At 41.8% G+C, this 24,604-nt stretch overlaps 1 protein-coding gene across 5 annotated transcripts in view; it reads right to left on the reverse strand.

The window, feature by feature from the left end:
• Positions 1–24,604, reverse strand: part of bbs9 (Bardet-Biedl syndrome 9) — a 123,097-nt gene that overhangs the window by 97,724 nt on the left and 769 nt on the right. For all 5 annotated transcript variants that reach the window (XR_004633385.1, XM_034698556.1, XM_034698554.1 and 2 more), the window contains exons 2-6: positions 21,581–21,699; positions 21,145–21,295; positions 13,739–13,803; positions 13,531–13,644; positions 3,442–3,616 (exon numbers count right to left, since the gene is read on the reverse strand). Coding sequence is in view for 4 of the 5 variants with exons in the window: in XM_034698556.1 (XP_034554447.1) it covers positions 3,442–3,616; positions 13,531–13,644; positions 13,739–13,803; positions 21,145–21,295; positions 21,581–21,692 (617 nt within the window). In the remaining variant the exon portion in view is untranslated. The remainder of the gene's footprint in view (positions 1–3,441; positions 3,617–13,530; positions 13,645–13,738; positions 13,804–21,144; positions 21,296–21,580; positions 21,700–24,604) is intronic.

Below are 24,604 nucleotides of genomic sequence, written 5' to 3' on the forward strand. Positions count from 1 at the left end.
GGATGTGAGGCTGTGCATGTGTGTGTGTGTGTGTGTGTGTGTGTGTGTGTGTGTGTGTGTGTGTGGGTGTGTGTGTGTGGTTATATGTTGAATTAAATATTATGAAAGAGGGTAAAATTAGCACAAAGAACTGAGTGTAAGAGAGAAAAAATGAGAAACCACAAAAATCTGATTATTCACCTGCATGCCTAAAATATGAGAGAGAGGCTCACACACACACACACACACACACACACACACACACACACACACACACCACTGGCTGCAATTATGCACTTTCTGTCTGCCATTCAGAAGTGTTTGCGGTGAACACGGTGTGCTCGCTCATATGTGGACAAAGATTTGGCCGTGGATGAATCTGTGTATGCAGGAGTGTGTGTGTGTGTGTGTGTGTGTGTGTGTGTGTGTGTGTGTGTGTGTGTGTGTGTGTGTGTGTCTGTGTGTGCCTCAGCTTTTAGATTCAGGTTGGTGTTTACTCATGTCACTGAGAGAGCACATGCATGTCTGAGTGTTTGCCTCTGCTTTGAGATTCAGTACGTGTTTATCCATAACACCTAGAGCACATGTATGTGTGGTGTGTGCTGGTCTAATTTGAAGATGCACATGTGTGTGTGTATGTGTGTGTGTGTGTGTGTGTGTGTGTGTGTGTGTGTGTGTGTGTGTGTGTGTGTGTGTGTGTGTGTGTGTGTATGGGCATGTTTGTTTATAGTTTGTTTAGAGATCCTCTTTGGTATAAATGAGACCACTGTCTCCTATCACTTACACACAAAGACACACTTGCACACACACTCACAACAAAGAAGGGTTGTCAGTTTATCCAGAAGCTAAGTTTGAAGTTGTTCCCCAAATCAAGCTCCCATTCATCAGGCCAGGAGACGGTCCATAACCTGAGCCAGACTGAACACTTCGACCAGTCATCTGATATTACATGAAGAACAGTCAGTAAGGCCCTGACCCTGGTACCTGATATGAATATGTATATAACATCAGGCTGAGCCGTAACACATCAGGGCCCGGATGCATCAAAGGTTCTCTGTAAATGCATTTCTAGACACCACAAGAGGAAAGTGAGAGTCTGTGTTTGTTATTTGCTTGCACCCTGGAGTGTTGTTAGACACATCCCTGTCAGACTGATGTCAAACACTGAGCGGCCAATCAAAAACGAGCACACATATGTAGCTGCTGACGGCTCCATGAATTTGGCATTGCTTGCAACTGCTTTCAAAGCTCTAGTCATCAAATGATTACAGCTCAAACACACCAAGGATCAATCACTGCTTGATCACAGCTAAGGTTTGGAGTTTTGACCTCCAGCTCCTGCAGTCCACAGGTCAACATGCATTTGGGCAAGACACTACACTTCTTGCAGTTGCACCACCAAGTCTCTGAAGGCATTGTAACCTTCACAGGAATTGTGCAGCGCTATTAAGGATGATGCTTGTGTTTCTTTGCAACAAGATGGTTTGCATTAAAGGAGCCAGTTGTGCACCAAATGTCTGCATCTTTGATTTAACTCTGATTCATGTAAACTGCGCGGGAGATCAGAGATGCTGTTTGCACGTTTCCTCCTTTTCTCTTTCTTTGAGAATTTGATTGTTTCTGTGTTATATGTGCAGGTTTGGAAGTCACAAAAGCTGCAAAATCCATTTATGAATTTGCTCCTCATGTGAGTTGATCATGGTGTGGAGAGCCCTTGGTCAGCGGCAACTTTGGCGATATAGTTTAGGAGAATCTCTGCTGGAAAATCTGCGGGCACCTTTATAGCCTCGGTGCTAGGGAAAGCAGCGTCGCAAGCAATAGGTTCAGCTGAAGTGCATTAGTCTTCTGACACCTCCAAGAACTTGTCAACCTTGTGCTGTTTCTGTTGTCTGGGCATCCTTGCAGTGATGCAGTGAAAAATACATCAAACATCAAAAACTGGGAAGGTAAACAGCGATTATCAGTGATGGGAGCGGGTCACTCCGATGCCTTGCAGCCTCAATGACTAGAAAGTTACACAGGTAACCAAAAATCACTGAAAGGAAACTGAGACCAAAACATGACACTTCTTCTACAAAGAGAGAGCAGGAGTGTCTCTACTTCCCTGCTATGTCCATCCTGCAGCCTTGCAAAAGTCTGTTTGAGCTAAAATCTCTGAACAGCAGACGGTGAGGCTCTATCATTAAAAAAATGCACTTCAAAATCTGGAGAACAAGAGGTTTTGTTATTGCAAACTCACACTTAACAAGAGCAGCAGGATTTAATCACCTACCTCATGCATTGGTGTCGGACTTGCTGGACTATCTGAGACTAAGGGACTCTTCAAAACGTGTCATGAGGATATAAGACAGAATCAGGATTGATGTTTCTAAACGTCTGTGTTATTCAGTTAAAGCAAATCCATCTCAGCAGGCAGCTCTCTCTGTGACACAGCGTCCAGCATGTTTGGATTAACACACATTTCCACTGAATGTTTACAAGTTCTCACCAGTACGTCCTCCTCACTAGACCAACTGACGGTAACAGTGCAGCTGTAACCGGCCTTGTTGCTGTAAGTAATGCAACGCTGTCGTGTCTGCAGAGGTACACAGTGTCTGCTCTTTGTTATTTACTACAGTGTGTGCAATGCAGAGCTGTGTTTGTGCATGTGTGTCCAGGGAGAGTAATGGAGTCTGGAGAATCTCCTGATACCGGTGTGGGGGGTGGGAGTGGGGGTGGGGGTGGGGGTGGGGGTGGGGGTGCAGATACCAAACAGCTGGGAGAGAACACTTTCAGACACGCACATGGTACACTCACACGGTCTGAGAGACTTCTAAAGGTTCTTCAAGCCTCAGCCAGAGGGAGATGGGAAGTGTGCATGAGCTTAAATTAAAGTGAGGTACTTTCCCATCAAACCGTGTGTTGGTGTGTGTGTGTTCCTGTGTTCCTGTGTTCGTGTGTGTGTGTGTTTTGGGTTGATTTATGCAAGCTCTGCAGAGGGTGCAGATGCTTTAAAGATGGTGAAGCAGCTTTAACCGTCAGCAGCTGATACTGAGGAGGGATGATAACAACAGGTTACCTCAGATAACTTCAGGTCTGCTGCAGCGTACACACTCAAGTGATGTGTGTGCATTTCTGCAACTTCTTTGATCACTTATTAACCTAAAAATGTCTAAAACACTAGGAAACGTATCACAGTTTGATGAGAAATCTGATTAAATCAATTAAAGATGTGCTTTATTTTCATTTCAGTGAGTATAAGGAGGTGGAAGTTGATTTGTATGACTGCAAATGAAGATTTGGAAGAGTGAGAGTGTGCGTGGCATCTTAAGAGTCCATGTTTAAGTAGCGTTAGGGGATCTTAAAGTACCATAAGGCTGCAGAAGGCGCTTCAAACTGAATATATCAAACCCAGAAACAAAAGCTGTTCTTCTGTAGGGAAGCATGTCAGACTGCACTCGATGCCAAAATGCAGAAACCTACTTGTAGCTCTCCAGCTGGCGTGCGGAGGACACGGTGAGGAAGCTGTCTGTTCTGTGGTTGTAGACCAGCGGGCCGGGCAGCAGGAAGCCGGGGAGGAACCTGCCGAAGGAGTAGCTGTCCTGCTCGAAGAACATCAGCATCCCGTCCATCGACTGGATGCAGAGGGAGTGGTGACCTGACGGAGAGAGAGGAGGTCAAAGAGATTTCACATTACATTTAAAAGTCAAGTCAAGTCAAAGTTTATTTATATAGCACTTTAAAAACACAACAGATAACACAAGAAAAAAGCCACAGTAAATAAAAGCAAAATAGAATGTTGGATGTCTCGCTCAACAGGTATTTAAAGACAAAGCAAAGAAGTGTGTTTTAAGTAAAGATTTAAAGTTCTCAGTGGTCTGAGCATGTCTTATATCAGGAGGCAGACTGTTCCACGCAAAGGCTTGGTCGCCTCTAGTTTTGAGCCTGGTTCTTGGGACATCTAAAACCAGCCGGTGTGTTGACCTGAGAGCTCTATCTGGAGCGTGCAGGTCCAAACACTCACTCAGGTATGATGGTGCCAACCCATGTAAACTTTTAAAAACCAATGTCAGTATCTTGAACTGGATCCTGAAACTGGCAGGAAGCCAGTGCAGGCGGGATGTGATCTTGTCATCTATTCCCGGTCAGCAGGCGTGCAGCTGCATTTTGAACCTGCTGCAGGCGACGAAGAGACGACTGATCAACACGAGAAGTGACGGACATGTGCACACCTTCTCAAACTCATGAGGAGGGAGAGAGGCCTTTAACAGAGCTGATCTGTTTATCACATTAAGCACTATCAAAGATGACACCAAGGTTCCTGACAGAAGGGCGACAGTGAGACACTAAAATACCAAAAACACTCTACATGTCTTCCAGCAGATCAGGTTTACCAAAAACAATAACTTCAGTTTTCTTTTCATTTACACTCAGAGATGTGAAATCATGCATGGAGTCCCCCCGCCTCTTCAGCCTGTTGCCATCAGGAAGGAGACTACGCAGTCTCTGGGCCAGAACCAGCAGACTGAGGGACAGTTTTATCCACCAGGCAGTCAGGATGCTGAACTCTCTCCCTGTTTTGCCCCCTCTTCCTATAGTGCCCCCTTCACAGACTTAACCCGGTCACTGACGCCAAAAGTCTGCTCTGGTGTGAGCAGAGTTAAGTGCTGGAGAGAGAACCCCCCCCCCCCTTATTTATTCTTATTAATTGTATTATTTATTTTATATCGTAGTTATTAATTTCACTAACTGTTGAACTGTGTGTACTTATACTTATGTATGTTCTGTGTCTACTTGTATTGTTTACTAGTACCTATAATAAGACGTTTGCTAATGGACAACTACCTTAGGAAGCTGAGAGGGTGAAGGTTGGCAGGGTAACAGGGATTTATTTTCTATTGTCTTGTTTGTCTTGTTTTTCTGTTTAATTGGGGATTTCTGTTCCAATCTATGCAGATACTCTGACTTATTCTCACTCTTGTGTGACATCTTTTTGTACTGTCTCCAAAAATCTCATAAAAGATTTGAAAAAAAAAAAAGTCTGCTCTGGTTTTATGAATTAACAAGATGCTGGTCCCTCAGAATCCCTGAGGAAGCTCTCATTTAGGCCCCTCGAGGACTTTTGTTTCCTCCTTTTTTGAGGAGCAACCGCTGTCACTTTCTTCTCTACATGTGACATCTAACTTTACTGTCCTCTATAAAAGGACGTTGCCCTCTGCAGTCTTGCTGAATCTATGTGTATGTAGCATCACTCTCTAAGGTAGTGGGTTATGCACAAGCTGTGATGACATGGTTATAGTTTTATCATCTTTGTTGCAGCCCTGCGTGAAGTCATGCACCCTTTAGTAGAAGAATGCATGAAATTCAGTCAGTTTCAGTGTAGAGTCTATAAAAGCAGTTTTTGCAGGGAGAAAAATGTAATTTGGCAGACTGACTGTTAGCTAAACATATACTCTACATATGAATGTTTCTGACAGCTCTCGCTCTGCTCTCTCAAACACTCCACTTTAAACTCCAGAGATCCTGAAAGACGCTCAGGGCTTCTGTTTTATTTCAGCCGCGATGTCGTGTTGTGCCGCGAGGTGTGTTTCTCCCTCTGGCTGAATCTGATATCTCCATTAACACCTCCGCGCTCGCTCGCTCACACACACCTGGCTCCGGGTGTGTGTGTGTGTGTGCGGCAGTGTGTGTGTTTGTTGGAAAAGTCCTGATACTAAGCTCTTACACACTGCAACACACGCGGTCATAAAGCAGTGGGGCTGTGTGACCAGAGGACTATAATTAGGCCTCAACGCGCTATTAAAACTCACACTGCCATCAACTAGAGGTCAGAGAGACAGCCACCTACAGCGCAACACACACTCTCTCACACACACACACACACACACACACATTCAACATCCATCAGCAGGGATTTAGACAGAAAAGCCACACACTCCTACACACTCTTCTGTGTAAACATGTGTGTGTGTTTGAGTGATGAGTGGAGTTCAGGGAGGCCGTTAACAAGCCGAAGGACAAGGTCTCTCACACCACAGACCCGCCCTGCAGCGTGCACCATACAATGTTTGATAGTGGAGCGATGGAAAGTGCTGCAACATCTGAGTGTGTGCGTGTGCATGTGAGAGGGTTTAGAGTCATGCAGGAGAGTGCTTTGTCCTCTGCAACACCACGAACACTACTTTAGTTATTACGTATTTGAAACAGACTCTTTCCAGGCGACCAATGACATCGTCCTGAGTTCACAAACGCAGGTAATTGATCCGCTCTGTGACTGAGCAAACCCCTTCAGGTAGAGAGTTTTAGAGAGTACACAGGCTAGAGGGGATTGTGGTTTTGGTGATGTGTGATTTAATTTATCTCTTCTTCTCTCTACTATAACTTGACATTTATCACAGGGAGTAAAACAAATCAACAAAGTCGATAAAGTCATTACACTACATCACCTTTCTGCAAAAAACACCAGTTTTTAAAGATGCCCTGAAAGCCCAAAACACTGCAGGTTAAACACACGGACAAAATGTTAATGAGTTGGGGACGCTCCCAACATGCAGGCCTGCTCATCTCACCTAAAGTCTCTAAAAGTAGTATGGGAGGTAGAGCCTTCAGTTTTCAGGCCCCTCTCCTTTGGAATCATCTACCAGTCAGGGTCCGGGAGGCAGACACCCTCTCTACTTTTAAGAGTAGGCTTCAAACTTTCCTTTTTGATAAAGCTTATAGTTAGAGCTGGATCAGGCTTGGACCAGCTCTTAGTTATGCTGCTATAGGCTTAGACTGACACACTGGGATCCTGTCTTTCCCTCTCTCTCCTCTCTCTGCCTGTCTCTCACTTTAACTCTTCCTGTCCCATTAAAGTTACTAACCATAGACCTTTCTGGAGTCCCTGAGCTCCCTTGTCTCGTAGGTTCATCTGGATCTCTGCTGTAGATTCCTTTTTTGGGGGTCTGTTATTCATCCTTTCTTTCTTTCTTTCTTTTTTCATTCCTTTGTTTTCCTTTCTTACTTATTTTTCTGCTTTATTTAATTTCTTTATTTTTTCTGTCTTTCTTTTTTATTTCCTCTTTCTTTTTCCTTTCATTCTGTCCTTCTTACTTTCTGTCTTTTCTTTACTTTCTTTTTTATTCTTTTTGCTTTCATTCCTTCTTCCTTGCTGTCCTTCTTTCTTCATTCCTTCTTTCCTTCATTCTTTCATTCTTTCTTTCTTTCTTTCTTTCTTTCCTCTTTTCATGTTTCTTCATCCTTTATGTCTCCTTTTCTCATCCCGTCCTTTCCTTCCGTCATTCCTTCACCATTTATTCTCCTCTTTTTCTTTCTTCTGGTCTCCCTCTCTTCTCTCTTTTCTTAGACCTTTCTGGAGTCCCTGAGCTCCCTTGTCTCGTAGGTTCCTCTGGATCTCTGCTGCTGTGGATGTGCCAGACTCCAGCTGCTGCTACAACTACTACTATCCATCCCACCACTATCATCCCTCTCTCTCTCTTCATCTCCCTCTATCCCTCTCTCCAACACGGTCTCAGCAGATGTGTGTCTAACATGAGTCTGGTCCTGCTGGAGGTTTCTGCCTGTTAAAGGAAGTTTGTCCTTGCCACTGTAACTTGCTAAATGCTGCAAAGTGCTCTGCTCATGGTGGATTAAGATGAGATCAGACGGAGTCCTGTCTGGAAGATGGGACTGGATCTGATCCGGTCTTGATGTTGGGTCTTTGTTAATAATAGAACACAGAGTATGGTGTAGACCAGCTCTGTTTGGAAAGAGATGAAGATAACATTTGTTGTGATTTGGTGCTGTATGAATAAAGATTGATTTGAGGGGATTTAACAGGACATTACCTGTGGTGAAAAATTGCTGAAGTCTCAAATCCACACGTACTCAGACAAACTAACACGATGCAGAATCGACAAGGAAAGGAACAATTCAATGAACTGAAAGTAAGGTATGTGCTCTAACAGCAACAGTGTGTGTGTGATTTCACACGCCGACGCCCAGGTACAGTATAACATGTCTGAGAGGCGTGTGTGAGAGCACGGCCGCTCAGACACAGCGGAGGAAACGGGCCTGTAGTAGTGTCATTAATAAGACATGTTGAATGAGGACAGAGCAGCCAACAAAGCACAGAGGCTGGCTGCTCTCTGCAGAGTCAGTGTGTGTGAGACAGAGAGGAAGAATGTGCAGACATGTGTGCCAGTCTGTGTGAGCACGAACGAGAGAGTGTATCACAGAAAGTGTTACTGCACAGGTGTGTGTTCGTCTATCTGTGTGTGTGTGTGTGTGTGTGTGTGTGTGTGTGTGTGTGTGTGTGTGTGTGTGTGTGTGTGTGTGTGTGTGTGTGTGTGTGTGTGTGGCCTGAATGTGACCCAAACCCAAAGGCAGCCCGGCTATTAGAGCAGTATTAGTCCAGAGCTGCTATTACAGCGCCTACAGCACGGCTAAATAGCTGCTATTATAGATCTACACACACACTTACAAACACGCACACTCACGTGTATGAGCAGACACTTGCAAAAACACACCCCTCACACACACACACACTCAAGGCTTCAATTCCACACACACATATTAAACACTGGAGAGACGAAGCAGCACACACACACTGGTTGAGTCTCTTTCTGTACTCGCTCGCCTGTGTGTGTATATTTTTCTGGATATGAATGTGTATTTCTGTGTTTGTTTGTACGTGATTTCTCGCTCTCTCATGTGTCTGCAAATAATTATGTGCGAGGAAGTGTGTGCTGCGTCGGCCAATCAACCGTGAGATTGACTAATTTTCATGTAAACTGTGTGAAACTGTGAGAGGAACTCAGAGAGCAGATTTCTTCATTCAAACACTCTCAGATCATTCCAGAAAAGAAACTCATCTTTGTTTCTGCAAAGTCAAATCAAACGTGCATCATCGTGTGAGAAGCTTGATTCTGATTGGTCTAAAACCCTTGATGATGGTTATTAACTTTGACTAACATGAACAACACCAGAGGCAAACTGATCACACGTCATGTCAAATCAATCCACTGAAAAGAGTTCAGACACATTTAGCTTCTGCTTGTTGACACCATAGACCGTAAGGTGTGGTAAAACCGTTAGCTTATGTTAGCATGCTAAATCGACAGGCTACGGATGTTTTCATCTTGGATCCTGTCCATCAATATGATGAAGGAGCAGAGCAGGTGAGAGAAACTTTAGGTTAGTGATCTCTCCAAAGAAAGTTAAACCCTGAGCGGTGGTGATGATAGCAGCAGGGTTCAAAGGTCAGACATTAGTTTCTTTTTAAAGGTGTGTGAACCGCAGAGCTCAGAGAAGAAGGAGAGCTGAATGAGGACAGGTTCATGTTCAATCCACCGCAACAGGCAGAGAAGAATCCATCACCATGGAACGATCACTGATGAGGAATCACTGGGAATATTTTTCAAAACTGTAAACATAAAACATTTTAAATCAATAATATCATCTTTAATCAATGTTTTTAACGACGTCTTTGTATCTTAAGTTAGTAGCCGGGTAATCTTGTCCACCCTGTCAGGATTCTATTCCCCATAACTACCTCTACTCTTATAATCCACAACAAGCCAAAGATATAACCTCAAACCCCCTATAGTGTGAGCCATAGAGTGATTTGAGTGCATGTGCCTTTAATTGTCATGCTTGAGGTCATCGTTGCTGCTAAATGGGAGCAACTGAGCAAGTGCGCTGAGATGTGTGCTTTAATCTAAGCATGGCAAGGAGGAGCAACATCATTTCTAACAGTAGCTTTGTTTGTTTTTTTATAGTTTAGAAATAGAAGTTAATACTGACTAGGAGTGATTTTTGTTTGTCCATATTTTTTATAAATTCTCAGTTCATTTCATTTTATACAGCATCCATGTCATTTTTTAGTAAACCTGTTTTACAACGCACTAGTCAGAAATATCACGTCCTGTGTCCAAGAAGATTTTTCGTTAAAAGTTGCCACTACAGTGTGGAATAGTTTTACTGAATTTAATTATAACATTAATTTATTTCAAGGCGTACATAAAGGTTCAAATGAATAAATAATAATAGGCTGGTTTCACAAAGAAGATTCAAACCTTTTTACATTTTAAAATGTTGCACCATGTTTGGCATTCTGGCTAAGGAGCTGGTTTCAAAACTCCCCTCACACCCTGACACTCACTTTCTGTGGACTCTGAATCACTACCAGATCCAGAGGAGTTGCTCTGCGGCTGAACTTTGACCTCCCTTTGGAGAGGTGGGCAGAGAGGGAATTCCCCTACAAGAGGTAATACAAGGTCCCATTCATTCAAGTTTAACATACTGCAATTAAAGGACCTGTACTGCCATCTAGTGGTGAGAGCAGGGAAGAGCAGGAGGAGAGATGTTCAGTGTATCCAGAGTGATTACCATGAGTCTTGAGATTGTGGTTGTATGAGTGAAAGTGAAAGATAAAAAGTCAACCTATGATCATATCTAGAGGAATCTGTGTGTGTGTGTGTGTACACTGTGTTTCAGGACAGCACGTGCGTCCGTGTGTGTTTGTCGGAAACCGAGAGCATGCATGACATTTCTAAAAACCTGCTTCACAGCGTGGCACCACCGGAAAACAGCACGTGGAAACACACGCCGACAGGTTCATGGTACCAGCTGACCACGTGAACCAGGCTGAGCCAAAGTATTGGTTTTAATGAGCTCACACTGTACTTTCTATCAATCACACACACACACACACACGCACACACACACACAGTCAGTAAACACAGAATGAATTAAGGGTCCATCATGCCAGGCCGCAGATTCTGGCATTTTCTGCCCTCACACACACACACACACACACACACACACACACACACACACACACACACACACACACACACACACACACACACACACACACACACACACACCTCGACAAAGCTTCCTTTCTTTGGGAATGACATTTTCTCTGCTTTAAAGGGGGTTCCCCACGCGAGTGTGTGTGTAGCTGTACGTCTGTGTGTGTGTGTTTTTCTTGGATGATGACGACTCAAGGGCTTTCCCCTACTTGGTTTTTCCAAGAGCTCAATTGACTGCAGAGAGAGCAGCTATTTGACCCCTCTCTCTCTCTCTCTCCGTGTTTCCATCCTTCGCTCCTCTTACAGGCTTTCATAGTTTGATGTTTTAGTCCGGTGTTGCCAATTACCACTTCCACCGAGGCACATGTGCAGATGTTCTAACACACATCAGTGCTCACTTGTGAAGACTGTCATTGACTTAACAGAGCGCCTGGACTTCAACCTCAACTTTAAAGGGTTATTCTGTCATTTTTAAACCCTGATTCTTTTAGATTTGGTTCCTTTTTCCTGCTGTTTTTGCAGTTTTTGATAGGACAGTGAAGAATCAAGCTCCCTGTGAAACCCACTGCTGCTGTATCAAGGACTGTGGCCTCTGTTTGCAGGGAACCCTGGGAGTATGCCCTGAAGAAAGCTCCAGGCACAACAAAACCTGACGCTCCTGATGGTTATGAACTTTCTGAGTGTGCTCACATGAAAGGAAGCATTTTACGCATGATTTGACTCTTCTTCCAAACAAAAAGGAACAGTTACCAACCGTTTGCTTTATTCAGACTGATAAAACAAGAGGTGAGGATGATTCATAGACCGTATAATAAATGGACGTAGTATCCGTGACGTCACCCATATGATTCTGAAGCGCTGTTTTGGAGCTTATCGTTGGCGGGTGCCATATTGGAAATGCTGAACACATCCTAACGTCTGTTGAGCTAGTGTGAGGTAAAGAGGCGGGCCTTAAGCCTCAGCCAAGCCCTTATTTGGGCAAAACTCATGATCTTAATATATTCTGAACTGTTGTGTTATAAAAAAAATGTGTGCCGATAGAGAAATAAGCTATTCAGACCTGAACTGTTTTTTGAACCAGGCTATAAACATGTTTATTTCTGCTGTAAAGATCGTCTTCTTTGAATTGGTGTGTATGTGGTTTCCTGTGTTCCTGCAGCCAGCCTCTAGTGGACGCTCAATAAACTGCAGTTTTTAGCACTTCCGCATTGGCTTCATATTTTAAGACTGGAGGTTGCCGCTTGGGGTGAAGGATGTTGTAGTAAGAAAGAAAACAACCCTGCAGAAAACTATAGTTTCAATTCATAAATGAATACATTGATTTTATCATACTATACACTCTGAGTGCCAGCGTTTATTTTTAATCTGACGGCTTCACACTCTGAAACTAAATCAATCTAATGATGTCAGCAGTGCAGGCAGAAAACTGTAATTACATCAGATATCTCAACTTCATACAAAACATGGAAATACCTTTAATAATGAATGAAATGCAGCGCTTTACATCCAAATATCAAGCTACAAATCAGATTTTGATTTCAGAGGAAGTTACCCCAGTAAAAAAATGAGAGCCAGGTTTATGACACTGAAAACTCTGGGTTTAAACAGACCTGGTCTACCTTGTAATCCTGCTTCGTGTGGAACCCTCTGCTCTACCCTAATGAGCTAAACTGGGACATGTAGGTCCTTTTTTAAAATGTATAATGGGACTAAATGAATAAAATTGTCCTAACAGGTACTATACGTCGTGGTGACGTCTCAGCGCGGACGTTGGGGCGTTACACTGTGATGGAATTAGTCCATTTGCATCAAGGGTAACAAGCTCAGATTGTTATTCCAAATGTCTTACAACGTGATGGAGAGGATTCTTAAAGGGATAGACCTCTCTTTTAAAATCTCCTGTTTGTGTGTTTGTGTGAATTTGGTGTTTTGAATTATCAAAACACCAGAAACAACTAGATACTTGAGTCAGCAGTAAAACAGAAACCCTTGTGTTAAAGCTGGAGTTACATATTTGTCGGTGGATTTTGGTGGATAAGAAAAAGAGTGTTTTGTTTTTCATTAGAACCGTTTCCGTCTCTGTTGGTGGTAAAACAGGACTTGTTGAGTGAATGTAGTTTTCTCTGGCACGTTTTCCACCGAGCGCTAAACTGCAATCATTACAGCGTGTCTCACGCCTGCAGACTGAGACCACTGCCTGGGCAATTCCTAAACTTTACTCACCTATTAGTCATTCAAACACTAGAATATGGAAACAATAATAATAGCCCAGGTTCACAAACTCTCTTATTACCCTTTAAATATCACAGCCTGACTCTGCATGCCAACTCTTAAAATAAAGTGACACTGAGCTGATATTTTCTAACCCTGAAAACAAGTCTTAAACCTCAAACAACACTCTGAAGGTCAGGCCCGGAGTAAAACCCAGCCAAACCGCTTGAGCTTGGAAAAGAAGCGTTCAGTCCCAAGTTTCACAACTCAGACCGGTCCTCACAAAGATACATTTACGACGGCTTGGAGATACACACAGCTGTGGTACGAGTGCTCCCTGCCTCTGTTCAGCCTCTGTTTGGCCTGTTTCAGGAGGATATAAATCCAGCACTGCTGTAAATGTTCTTCATGTGAGCACGTTTGTACCTTGAGCAAAAGCCAAAGAACTATAGGGTGATATTTTTAAATGAAAATGTTCTCATACTTAGTTGTAAGACTTCTTTAAATAAGATATGATAGTAGATCAGCATGTTCTTCTCTTAAAAAGATGAGAATGTCAGCTCACCTGTGACTCCTCCAAACGTGCCGTACGTCATGTTGCAGGCCGTTCTCTGCAGGTTGTGTTCATAAACCAACTTCAGCTGGTACTGGTCACCGTGCTCCACGTTCCCTGCAGTGCCTGTGCGCACACAAAGATGACGAAGCATGTCTTTAAGCTGTCTCTGAAGGGAAAGATTAATCCTTCCTTAAAATGAATGATGTTGGAGTTTTACCTGAAACAGCGTAGACTGACAACTTCCTGGGGTGAAGAACAGCCAGGTGGAGAAGATCTGAGCACCTGAAAGAGCAGGAAATATTTACTGTTACATGACAATATAAACACACAGCAAGGATTAAAAACTAAGCCTTAGCCTCAAGTCTGCATTTACACTTTCTGTTACATCCCTCAATACCCTCAGGAAAGTCATGTCTGCATGATAATAGACATAAAGCTGCACAGAATCTTTACAACTCTGCACCAAGTTGCAGAAACATCCTGATGAAGGCTTCTTCACATATTTAAAGGTAAGTTATTTAGTTGCAGGTATTAATCAGAGTGATTTTTATGCAGCCTTATGCAACTTATACACAAGTGGAACTGGCTGCTGCTTCCCTTTGTCATGAGTTACTTTTGTTGTTGTATTTTCTTTCCCTCTCTCTCTTATTCTCCTCTATCCCTCTTTGCAGACCCAACTCGGTCTCAGCAGATGTGTGTCTAACATGAGTCTAGTCCTGCTGGAGGTCTCTGCCTGTTAAAGGAAGTTTGTCCTCGCTGCTGTAACTAGCTAAATACTGCGATGTGCAATGCTCATAGTGGATTAAGGTGGGGTCAGACTGAGTCTTACCCTGTCTTGGTGTTGGGTCTCTGTTCATAATTTGACATAGAGCGGTCTAGACCTCCTCTGTTTGTAAAAGTGATTTGTGATTTGGCACTATACAAATAAAGATTGATTGATTGATTGTCATCTTTCATAGATTTCCAGTTTACTTTGTAAGTTCCTTAAGTCCTCCATGTGCCTCACGGTACCTTGTCTTGTGTCTTAATCCTTGTGTGTGTTTCTAGTCTATGGTGATTCCTGTTTTATTTGTAGTTATTGCTCCTGATGTGTCTGGTTTCGTTTTGTTTCCTGTGTTTGTCTGTGGACTTTGATTTGAGCACGTTTTTGCTCCTTCCTTTTGTTTATTAGATCATTTTATTGTAATCTGCGCTTGGTTCCTCCTCCTTGTTTTTTCCTAATCGTGACAGCCTTGGCCGGGCTCAGTTGTTTTCTCCAGGTAAAATAAACGTTGAAAAACGTAGCATTCAAGATGAAGTTACTCCAGTCTCACAGGAGTGTTCACTGCTAGACTTTCCATGAGATGAAATCTGATCAGTTTAGATTGAATCACTGGATGCTGTGCGAATGAAGCAACATTGAGGTGTTTTAAAAGTTGAAACTCCACCTTAGAGACGTCGAATACAGCAGGTGAGACGACTTTGACTTCACAACCTGAAGCTGGTTGATCTTTCATTTTGAAACACCGTGATGATGATCAGGTTTAGAGTTTGTTTGCAGGATTATTTAGACGCAAATGTCAAAAAATGCCCAGTTTAACCTTGGAGCAGATGTTTGAAAGATCATGAAACAACTAAAAATCACAACTGCAGAGTAACGAGAGAAAAAAGCTCTTTTCATGTTATTTTAGATATGAAAATGATTTAGGACGGTCTTAAGCGTCTGAAGGTTTGGTGCAGATGTTTCCTGCCCGTGTGGTTGAACCCATGTTCTCATCTCATACTCATACTTCTAAAATAATTACTGTGACAGCTGGAGGACTTTTTTTTTTTGAACACTGGTTACGGTTGAGGTGTGGGTGACGGTCTTGCTGATGCTGATCCGAGATTTTGCACTTATTTATTTTCCCACAATCCCACAGGAGGAGGAATCTGACCGCTTCTTGGACGGAGAACAAGCGCTGCCTCGCTGACCTTCCACCGCTGTTGTCATGTTTGTTGAGAGAACAACAACAAGGGAGGAGAAAAATGAGTCCCACAAGGTTTTTTTTTTTCTTCTTCTTCTTCTCAGAAAACCACTCCAGTCTGAGCTGAAACAAAAAACTTTCACCATGCGCCCACCTCGGCCTGCCCGGACGATATTTACAATGTGTTCCTCTGTGGAGGGCCGCCTCGCAGAATGCCCACCAGTCAGTGAAGAATGCTGCGCTGGAAACCGCAGGTAACCAAACACGACAGCTTCCAAACAGACTGATTTAGTTGGATGCTGCCTCCAGCGTGATGATGTGGGAAGCCTCCAAGGCAAACCACCGGAGCTATTCCCAGAAACACAGACTCCTAGAAGGTTCCAGTGTGCCCACGGTCCGGCTATAGGAGTGTTTGGATCAGAGGCTTAAATGAGAGATATGATATGTTTCAACTTCTTTTAGTGTTTGAATAAATATTAAGTTCACATCATTTAGGTGGTGGTCCAGGAGATTGCCTCAGCAGGCCACCGTGGAAAGAGTTCTGGAAAATACTTAATCCTCTCTGGGTTCATGTGCCCACATTACAGAGAGGAACCGTGCAGAGATAAACCTTTGTGTTTGAGAGGGAGAAGCTTTTTTAAAACCAGAAACAGACCGAAAGGTTTCTTTCTGGAAAGCCACCAGACGCCATGGACAGAAACTGAGAGTTCAGCCTGCACAACACAGGACAGCTGCCTCACTCAGTTAGATTTCATTATAGTGTATGGCATAAATACTGTTGTAGGAGCCATAATGTTGATTTTCTCATGATTATTTCTTTTTATGGTTGACTTTATTTCCTTTGTTTTGGGTTCATGGGTGTGGTTTACCTTTGATCTACCTGTTCAGTTGTGTGGCGGGAGGCAGACAATGAGGGTGAATGGGTTTGAATATGTTTTGTCAAACGCCATCGTCATTATCATCGTTTATTTATGGCCCTGTCACACCTCGACGATTTAAAATTAAAGAGGTAAAAAATAAGCGTATCTTACATATCTCTCCGTGAGACACCGCGGGTAAAGAAGTCTGTCACTGAACGAGCTACTTAGTGTTGTTATGGTCTCCTGGAGGGGGCGTGACGTGTTGTCCGTCAGAGAAGAGAGCTTTGCTATCATCCTCCTGACAGCCACCACCTCCACAGGGTCCAGTGGGCAGCCCAGGACAGAGCTGGCCTTAAAGAAGTCTCTCTGGGTGGAGACACTTTGCTCAATGTCCAGGACACTTGAGATAATTAAATTAACCTGTTAGTGATAAAACTATAACTTTGAAGGGCACATTTATGCATGGATAACTTTGCAGCCGGCCTGTTCTGTCGTTCGGACAACATAAATCTGTAAATTCGTGGCAGGGTTTAAGAAATCTGGAGTTTCTTTCACAGATTATTTCTAAGATTTTTAGATCATTACTTCTTTTTTTATTTTTAACTCTGTAAAGCACTTTGTTTTTTTGTTTTTTTTACACTTTATTTTTTTTGAACAGGCATAGTTAGACAGCACAGCTCAGTGAAACAGAAACAATAGGTCATCTATACATCTTATTTATAATAGTGGAAATACAGTCAGTTCATACAGTAATGGCTTATTAATCCCTCAATGCTACGTACACAGTCCATTTTTCCCAGTAATGCAAAAAATGTTCTGCTCTAAGGTTTAGTGAGTAGGTCATTCTTTCCATATGTTCAATACTAGACACGATTTCTATCCATTCAGTCTCTGTTGGAGGATTGGGTTGCAGCCACTTTCGTGTCACGGCCTTTTTGCTGGCTGCTAATAAAATCTTTATCAAGTATTTATCCTTAACTGAGAGGTGGGCTGCGATGTTACCTAGATAAATTGATGAGAATGAGCAGTCAATCCCTGCTCCAAAAATGTTTTGTAATGCCTTAATTACTCCCCCCCAATATGACTTGATTTTTGGGCAATTCCAAAATATGTGAAAGTGGTCTGCCAGCTGTTCTCCACACTTCCTCCAACACAGACCGTTTCCAGCCTCAGCTGTTTGTATACATTTTGTTTTTGGGGTTACAAAATACCTTAATACATTACGCCAACAGAAATCCCTCCAAAGACCCGAGCTGGTGTGTAAAGCACTTTGAACTGATCTTTGTATGCATGGTGCTTTATAAATAAACTTGCCTGACCTTGACTTGCCTACGGTCATCTGAAAATCTGATATCACAGGTGAATCATGCACACGAATTTTGGGTTAAGTGTGGTGAATCTGTGCAAAGTTCCTTATTTGTATAAACTTAAACTCTCTTAGCATCATATCTTATCTGACATCATTTCATCCCTCCAGCGATCACTCTTCTTCTCCACATGTAAATATTTTCCTTTGAGGCCGGTCACTCAATCATCTCTCCTTCAAAACAAGTCAAGCTTTTGTCTCTTGACCGTGACTCTAAAGGGGGTCAGCCCTAAAAAACAAAGCAGGATGTGGCCTTTGGGTTCCAACAGCTATGCTAGCAACTCAGCGGTTAGCCTGACATTATGAGCACAGGGTGGCTGATGGGTCGCTGTAAATCATGACGGGGCGAAAGGAAGTCCTGACGTGGTGGTTTTGGGTTAGGGTGAAAAGCTGTGTTAATGTTGTGGGAAGTGAAAGCGGGGATGTTTTCTCTCTGAGTGAAAAAGCGGAGTGATGAGTTATGAATGGGAAGTTCTGTTTGAAATGAGCGTATATAATAAGCTTTACTAGGAGAGCTCGTAACTCACTGAAGGTCAGGACATGAATTCAAAGAAAGATCTTTAAACAAAAACCACCGACAGGGATACGGCTGTCAGGGTGGCAAGAGAATCATCCACTACATTTTAGAAAACCTGATATTATCAGGCCCCCCTCCTTTGGAATCATCTACCAGTCAGGGTCCGGGAGGCAGACACCCTCTCTACTTTTAAGAGTAGGCTTCAAACTTTCCTTTTTGATAAAGCTTATAGTTAGAGCTGGATCAGGCTTGGACCAGCTCTTAGTTATGCTGCTATAGGCTTAGACTGACACACTGGGATCCTGTCTTTCCCTCTCTCTCCTCTCTCTGCCTGTCTCTCACTTTAACTCTTCCTGTCCCATTAAAGTTACTAACCATAGACCTTTCTGGAGTCCCTGAGCTCCCTTGTCTCGTAGGTTCCTCTGGATCTCTGCTGCTGTGGACGTGCCAGACTCCAATTGCTACAGCTACTACTATCCGTCTCCCCACTATCATCTCTCTCTCTCTCTTCATCTCTCTCTATCCCTCTCTCCAACACGGTCTCAGCAGATGTGTGTCTAACATGAGTCTGGTCCTGCTGGAGGTTTCTGCCTGTTAAAGGAAGTTTGTCCTTGCCACTGTAACTTGCTAAATGCTGCAAAGTGCTCTGCTCATGGTGGATTAAGATGAGATCAGACTGAGTCCTGTTTGTAAGATGGGACTGGATCTGATCCGGTCTTGATGTTGGGTCTTTGTTAATGACAAAACATAGACCTGCAAAGAGTCTGAGGATAACGTTTGTTGGGATTTATTATTGCAGAAATATTTAATTCGTTTTGTGCATAATCTGCAGCTATTTAACTGATTAAAGATTTCCCTGCTGTGCTGTCCTCACCCTCTCTCTGCCTCCACTTCTTTAAGAAGGGTGTAATCTGTAACTTGTCCTCAGACAATACGGTGAAGCTCTGCACTCGTGAGACTCAGATTTAAGGTGGCTTCCTGGCAGGGGCCATCAGCCTAATGCCACTTTGACCTACAAAACACTACCGCAGGAGAATGCCTCACACAAACGCAGGCTGCCAACGGAGCTTGAACGAGAGGGGAGGGATTAGCGACACCATCAATGATCCCGTGTTAGAGTAAAGATCTGTCGTCAGGAGAGGGACTGAGTGAAGGCTGGAGCAGATAGTGAAACCAGCTGGAGCTGTTTCTGTCCAACTGCTGAACTGATAAGAACTCTTTTGTTGTGTCTGATATTTGATGAAAAAGAGGCGTTATTATTCGACAGTAGGAACTTTACCCCTGAACTACGTGCGTTTCCACCGGTGGACCCAGGGTCTAAATTTAGTTCAGGGGTAGATAATCTCCCTCCTAAAAAGCCCCTGCTAGGGGGGTAGTACTTTTCAAAGGTCCCGGGACTTTCAGGGGGCAGGGCCTGCAATGCTGAACGCGTCTGATTGGTAGATTAACCGCAGTGTTTTTATTCCGCCCGCCGTGCACAATAACATCACACACATCTGTGATTCACTTGTGTGTACTTTTCAAAAGAAGAAGCTGGGATTCACCGGGTCAACTTTTTTGCCATTTTTTTTTTTCATTTTGTTTTTGCTAAAAAAAAAAAAATCAATTTTTTTTCTTCAAAATTAATTTTAACTTTTTTTTTTTTTTTTTTTTTTTAAACATTTTCCCAAAAAAATTTGTCAATTATTTTTTTTCAATTTTCTTTTGTCAAAATTTAATTTTTGTCAATTTTTTTTTGTCAGATTTTTCCAAAAACCATTCACAGTCATTGTTTTTTCCATTTGTGATTTCTTTCTTTTTTTTTTTTTCAAATTTTTTTTATCAAATTAATCAAAAAAAAAAAAATTCAACTTTTTTTTCAAAACTTTTTTCTCAAAACTTTTTTTTCAAAAAAAAATGTCAACATTTTTTTCAATTTTTTTTTTTTTTTAGTCACATTTTTCCAAAAACCATTCACAGTCATTGTTTTTTCACATCTGTGATTCACTTGATTTCTCTTTCTTTCATTAGTTTTTATTTGTTCTATCTTTTTTGTATGTGTGTGTACTTTTCAAAAGAAGAAGCTGTGATTCTCTTGATTTAGCAGCTTGTAACAGTAGTCTTCTCTCAGCCCACCGTGAATGCGTCTCAAAATATCCTCATCAGATATTTAATGATCGTCTAAAGACGTTTATGAGGGATGCATCTGGCTGAGAGTCTCCAGTTAACAGAGTCGCTGTTTAAACCAAAACACCGGCCGATCTCTGCGATCACGGCTTTTTGAGTTCAAAAGGATTTTAAAGCCGTGTTGAAACGTCTTGTCTACTCGCGCTTATCTCCTCTCACGTGTTGATTCAGTGAATCCATCTGTGATGAAATATAGCACCATCTAAAACAGACCAGCTGAGTCTCTTCATGCTAACAGGCTAACTGTTGTGTTGCTCAGAATGATACCTGCTTGTCCGTCTGCTTCTATGGTGTCATCTGTGATGAATGGCATTCCTCTTTGTTTTACTGCCCTCTACTGGTCTGGTGGTGTAGTGCATTTACTTTTTTTTTCCTCCATACGTCACTGGCCTGATTTACACAATCTACCAGGGACTTCAGCCCGCGGTCCAAACGCAGACAACAATGGGGGCACAGGAACCTTTTAGTTCCGGGTAAAGTAGTTCTGGGGTCTAAAAGACCCCGGAACTCTTGGTCGGAATGCACCTAAGGACAGAGGATGCCTGGTGGAGCTTGATGGTTCTGCTGCAATAAGCTGGCATTGGAGGCAGTAACAGAGGCCTCCCTTTAGACAGCTGAGCCAGCAGGACAAAACAGCACCACAGTGTTTCTGCGTGTGTGTGTGTGTAAATCAAGCTTGCAATGTTTGCTTATGGCTTTGTAAAGATTCACTCAAATGTTTAAACTCCAGTGTTGTCTCGTGGTTTGTGAGCGGTGAGGTCGACTTACGAAACAAACTTGCCGATGTCCACCTGGATGATTGCGTTTTGAAGCTGGACCTCTAGAAGCTGGGCCTCCACCAGACCCGTCTCGGTGGACTTGTTGGCATGTGGGGAGAATATCCGCAGCATCCCCATGTAGCTGCCCACCACCACCTTGTCTGAAATTACAAGAGAGGATGATTGAAACTTCAGAGTCTTTTCTTCTCTGATAGTCAAAATGTTTGAATTTCATCAGGTGACTTTGTGGTCGCAATACCAGCTCTTTTGAATCATTGTTATGTCAGTCCATCAGACCTGTATTCTAACTTTGTGTTTGTGCACAATCCCAAGCACTATGAGCAACACATGTATAGATGCTGTAAAATGAAAGAAGGTGATTCAAGAAGACTTAACAACGAACATCATTTTAGATAAGCTCCTATATTCTTTGCAGTGACACTGACCATGTCCGCTGCCACTGTTGTCCACGTCTCCGACACAGATGCATCCCTGGTCAAACTCCTCCCCTTCGCCGAGCGCTGCCGACCACCAATCACGAGCCTTGAACAGAGACATGCTGCCTCTGAGTGGAGAGAGGGCGAGAACAGCAGAAACACTAAAGTTAAAATGATGCCTGTAATTTCTGTTACCATTTTTCTACAAAATGCAATCCTGCAAAGTTTTCACATGATTATTTAAACTACCTATTATTTACACAATTAAAAGAGTTGAAAGCTTGGTGTATAAAAATCTCAGGAAGTTTTGAACAATGCAAATTAAATCCTCCAGAATTCAAGGGATGCGTTTCCTTCTTTTGCCAAACAAAAACAAAAGCACAAAGCATTTTATTTATTAAAAAGCAGAATATTCTTTTATTAAAGACCCCAGATTTATTTAAAATGCAGCATTTCTACATGAAAAATTCCAGATTAGTCACTTACAAAACACATAATGATTATTTTAACATTGATTGACGGCTGCAGTTACATTAAAGACGTTCTTATACACGAACAGAGAGACAAACAATGAAGGCGAGCTTTAACCTGATTAACCTCACTGTCCATTTGCCCTGAAGGCTCTCAGTTCACCACAAACCACGCTGTCGCCTGCAGCCAATGAAAGGCCAGGTGTCCGGTCACGTGACCTCAGGATCCTGAGTGTGAGGGGGGAGCGATGAAGGGGGGAAGGTGGGGGCAAGCAGCTTTTCTACTTGCTTAGTGCTGAGCAGGTGGAACGGTCAGCTAATCCAGAGGAGGAATCCCTCCTCGTCTCTCTACTGTACGACGCTCTGCAGGCCTGAGAGCGAGCTGAAGGGATATTACTGATTCTAGTTATTTGAAATGATTGGAAGGCTTTAGGGAAACACAACCCTGAATTTATCTCACAAAACAAATGCATCAAATTTGCTGCATTTGCTGCACAAAGTAGTTCTCTTTCTTCCTGATGATATTTGATTATATTGTTGGTAAAATCCCTCCTATAAATAACCGAACCCTGCTCAGATTTAAAAGACTTCTGTGATACATCATGCATGTATTGCTGCATGTGTCACTCTCTCCTTTAATAGCAGTGGTGCAGCTCACCTCTCAGTATACTACTCACCTGTAACGACATCTTTATTTATAACAGACTAATAGACTTACAGCAGCGTCATCCTCTGTCTGCTTCGTGCTTCAGTCACTTCACTTGGCACAACCTGTCGCACATCACCTGCACTTTCTGCAATCCAGTTATCTCTCTTCTATCACACCACGGCCTCACGAATAAAACGGGCTTCTTTGAGGATGTTAAACGCCTTGCATCACTGATCTCCGGTCGTTTTTATGTTCCACCACGTACACTGAGGTCCTCAAAAGCTTCCCTTTTAAATGTTCCTCATGTGTCCCTCACAAACTTTCTGTTTTTATGCCCCTGAACTCTGAACTCTCTTCCTCTGCACATTAAAACGACGGGCTCTCTGTGTGTTTTTAAAAGTAAACTTAAGACTTTTTAATCTGGCATTTAACTTGGAGTAAATTCCCTTAAGCCCTGGATGCATTATTACATTGCATTTCATTACATTCTATCTTTTTTATTTATTTATGTGTCTTATTTTTCTGGCATTTATTTATTCCAATTTAATTAATTGATTTTATTTTATTTTTAAGTTTTTTATTTTATCTTTCTAGTATTTATTAGATTGGATTTATTTAATTTGTTGATTTTAGTTCACTTATTTAATTTTAAATTCTTTCTTATCAAATTCCTCTATCTTGTTTTAGTCTTGTATCATTTTACCTGTTGCAGTTATTTTCTGCCTCTTTTCTTGTGAAGCACTTTTTGCTGCATGCTTGAATCTATGAAAGATGCTATATAAACAAAAATAAGTTAAGTTTTGTAGCTGCAGCTTTTTACTTGTTCTGCAAATTATATTTACACTACTTTAAAACACTTGTGTTGAAAAATATATAATTCATCATTTTGTCATGGTTGTTTTTGTTCAATAGAAAACAGAACACCCAGCAATAAAGCAGTAAACATCATCTAACTTTATTAATTCTTACTTTTCAAGCAGATGCAGTGTAGTTGAAAAATGTGGCAGTATAATTTCCCGGCCTGCTGCTCTCTGAATTATTCTCAAGATTAAAAAATAAATGACTAAGTAAATAAATGTCTAATGTACTGTAAATATTCTCACTCCTATTTCCAAGATTCTCTTAATTCATGTCTTTAAATTTCTCCTTGTATATCACCTTCATTTCCAGCGTTTTTGTAAATAGATTATCCAAATTACTTTGCGCTTCTGTATATACTTCATTTCTAATTATTTTATCTGTATTTATATCTTATTTTATTCCTTCTTAAACTGTCTTGCTAGCTCAGTATGTCTCCCCTTCATGCTTTGTTTATTATTGTGGGTTTTTATGATGTAAAACACTTTGTAACATCTCTTTTAATAAGTTCTTTATAAATTAACTGTATTATATAATATTACCATCTATCACAAAAAGTATGCATATACTAACAGGACAGTAAGCTTTATGAAAATTAATATAATACAAACCAGAAGAGCTGCAATATTTATTAATATCACCACAATATATTTTATATCAGCCTGCCATATTTAATAAGGTAGTTAAAAATCAAATTAACACTATTTTTATTTATTTATTTTTAAAGGAAGAAAAACACCAACGTTGATCTGGATAATTATCTGCTGTTTTATTTGTTATTAATTGTTATTAATGTCTTATAGTGATGTATCTTATTATGTGTGCATGGTTTGACTATGCAGCTGCTTTCCTTGGTTTTTAAATCCCATTGAGCTTCTCTTAGTTAAATAAAGGATCTTTGTTGTTAGTATCTTCATTTATATTCTCCTTGTTAAATAAAGGATCTTTGTTGTTAGTATCTACATTTATATTCTCCTGGTTTAATAAAGGATTTGTTGTTAGTATCTACATTTATATTCTCCTGGTTTAATAAAGGATCTTTGATGTTAATATCTA

The sequence above is a fragment of the Notolabrus celidotus genome, chromosome 12 (genome assembly GCF_009762535.1).
Source record: "Notolabrus celidotus isolate fNotCel1 chromosome 12, fNotCel1.pri, whole genome shotgun sequence".
Lineage (NCBI taxonomy): Eukaryota > Metazoa > Chordata > Actinopteri > Labriformes > Labridae > Notolabrus > Notolabrus celidotus.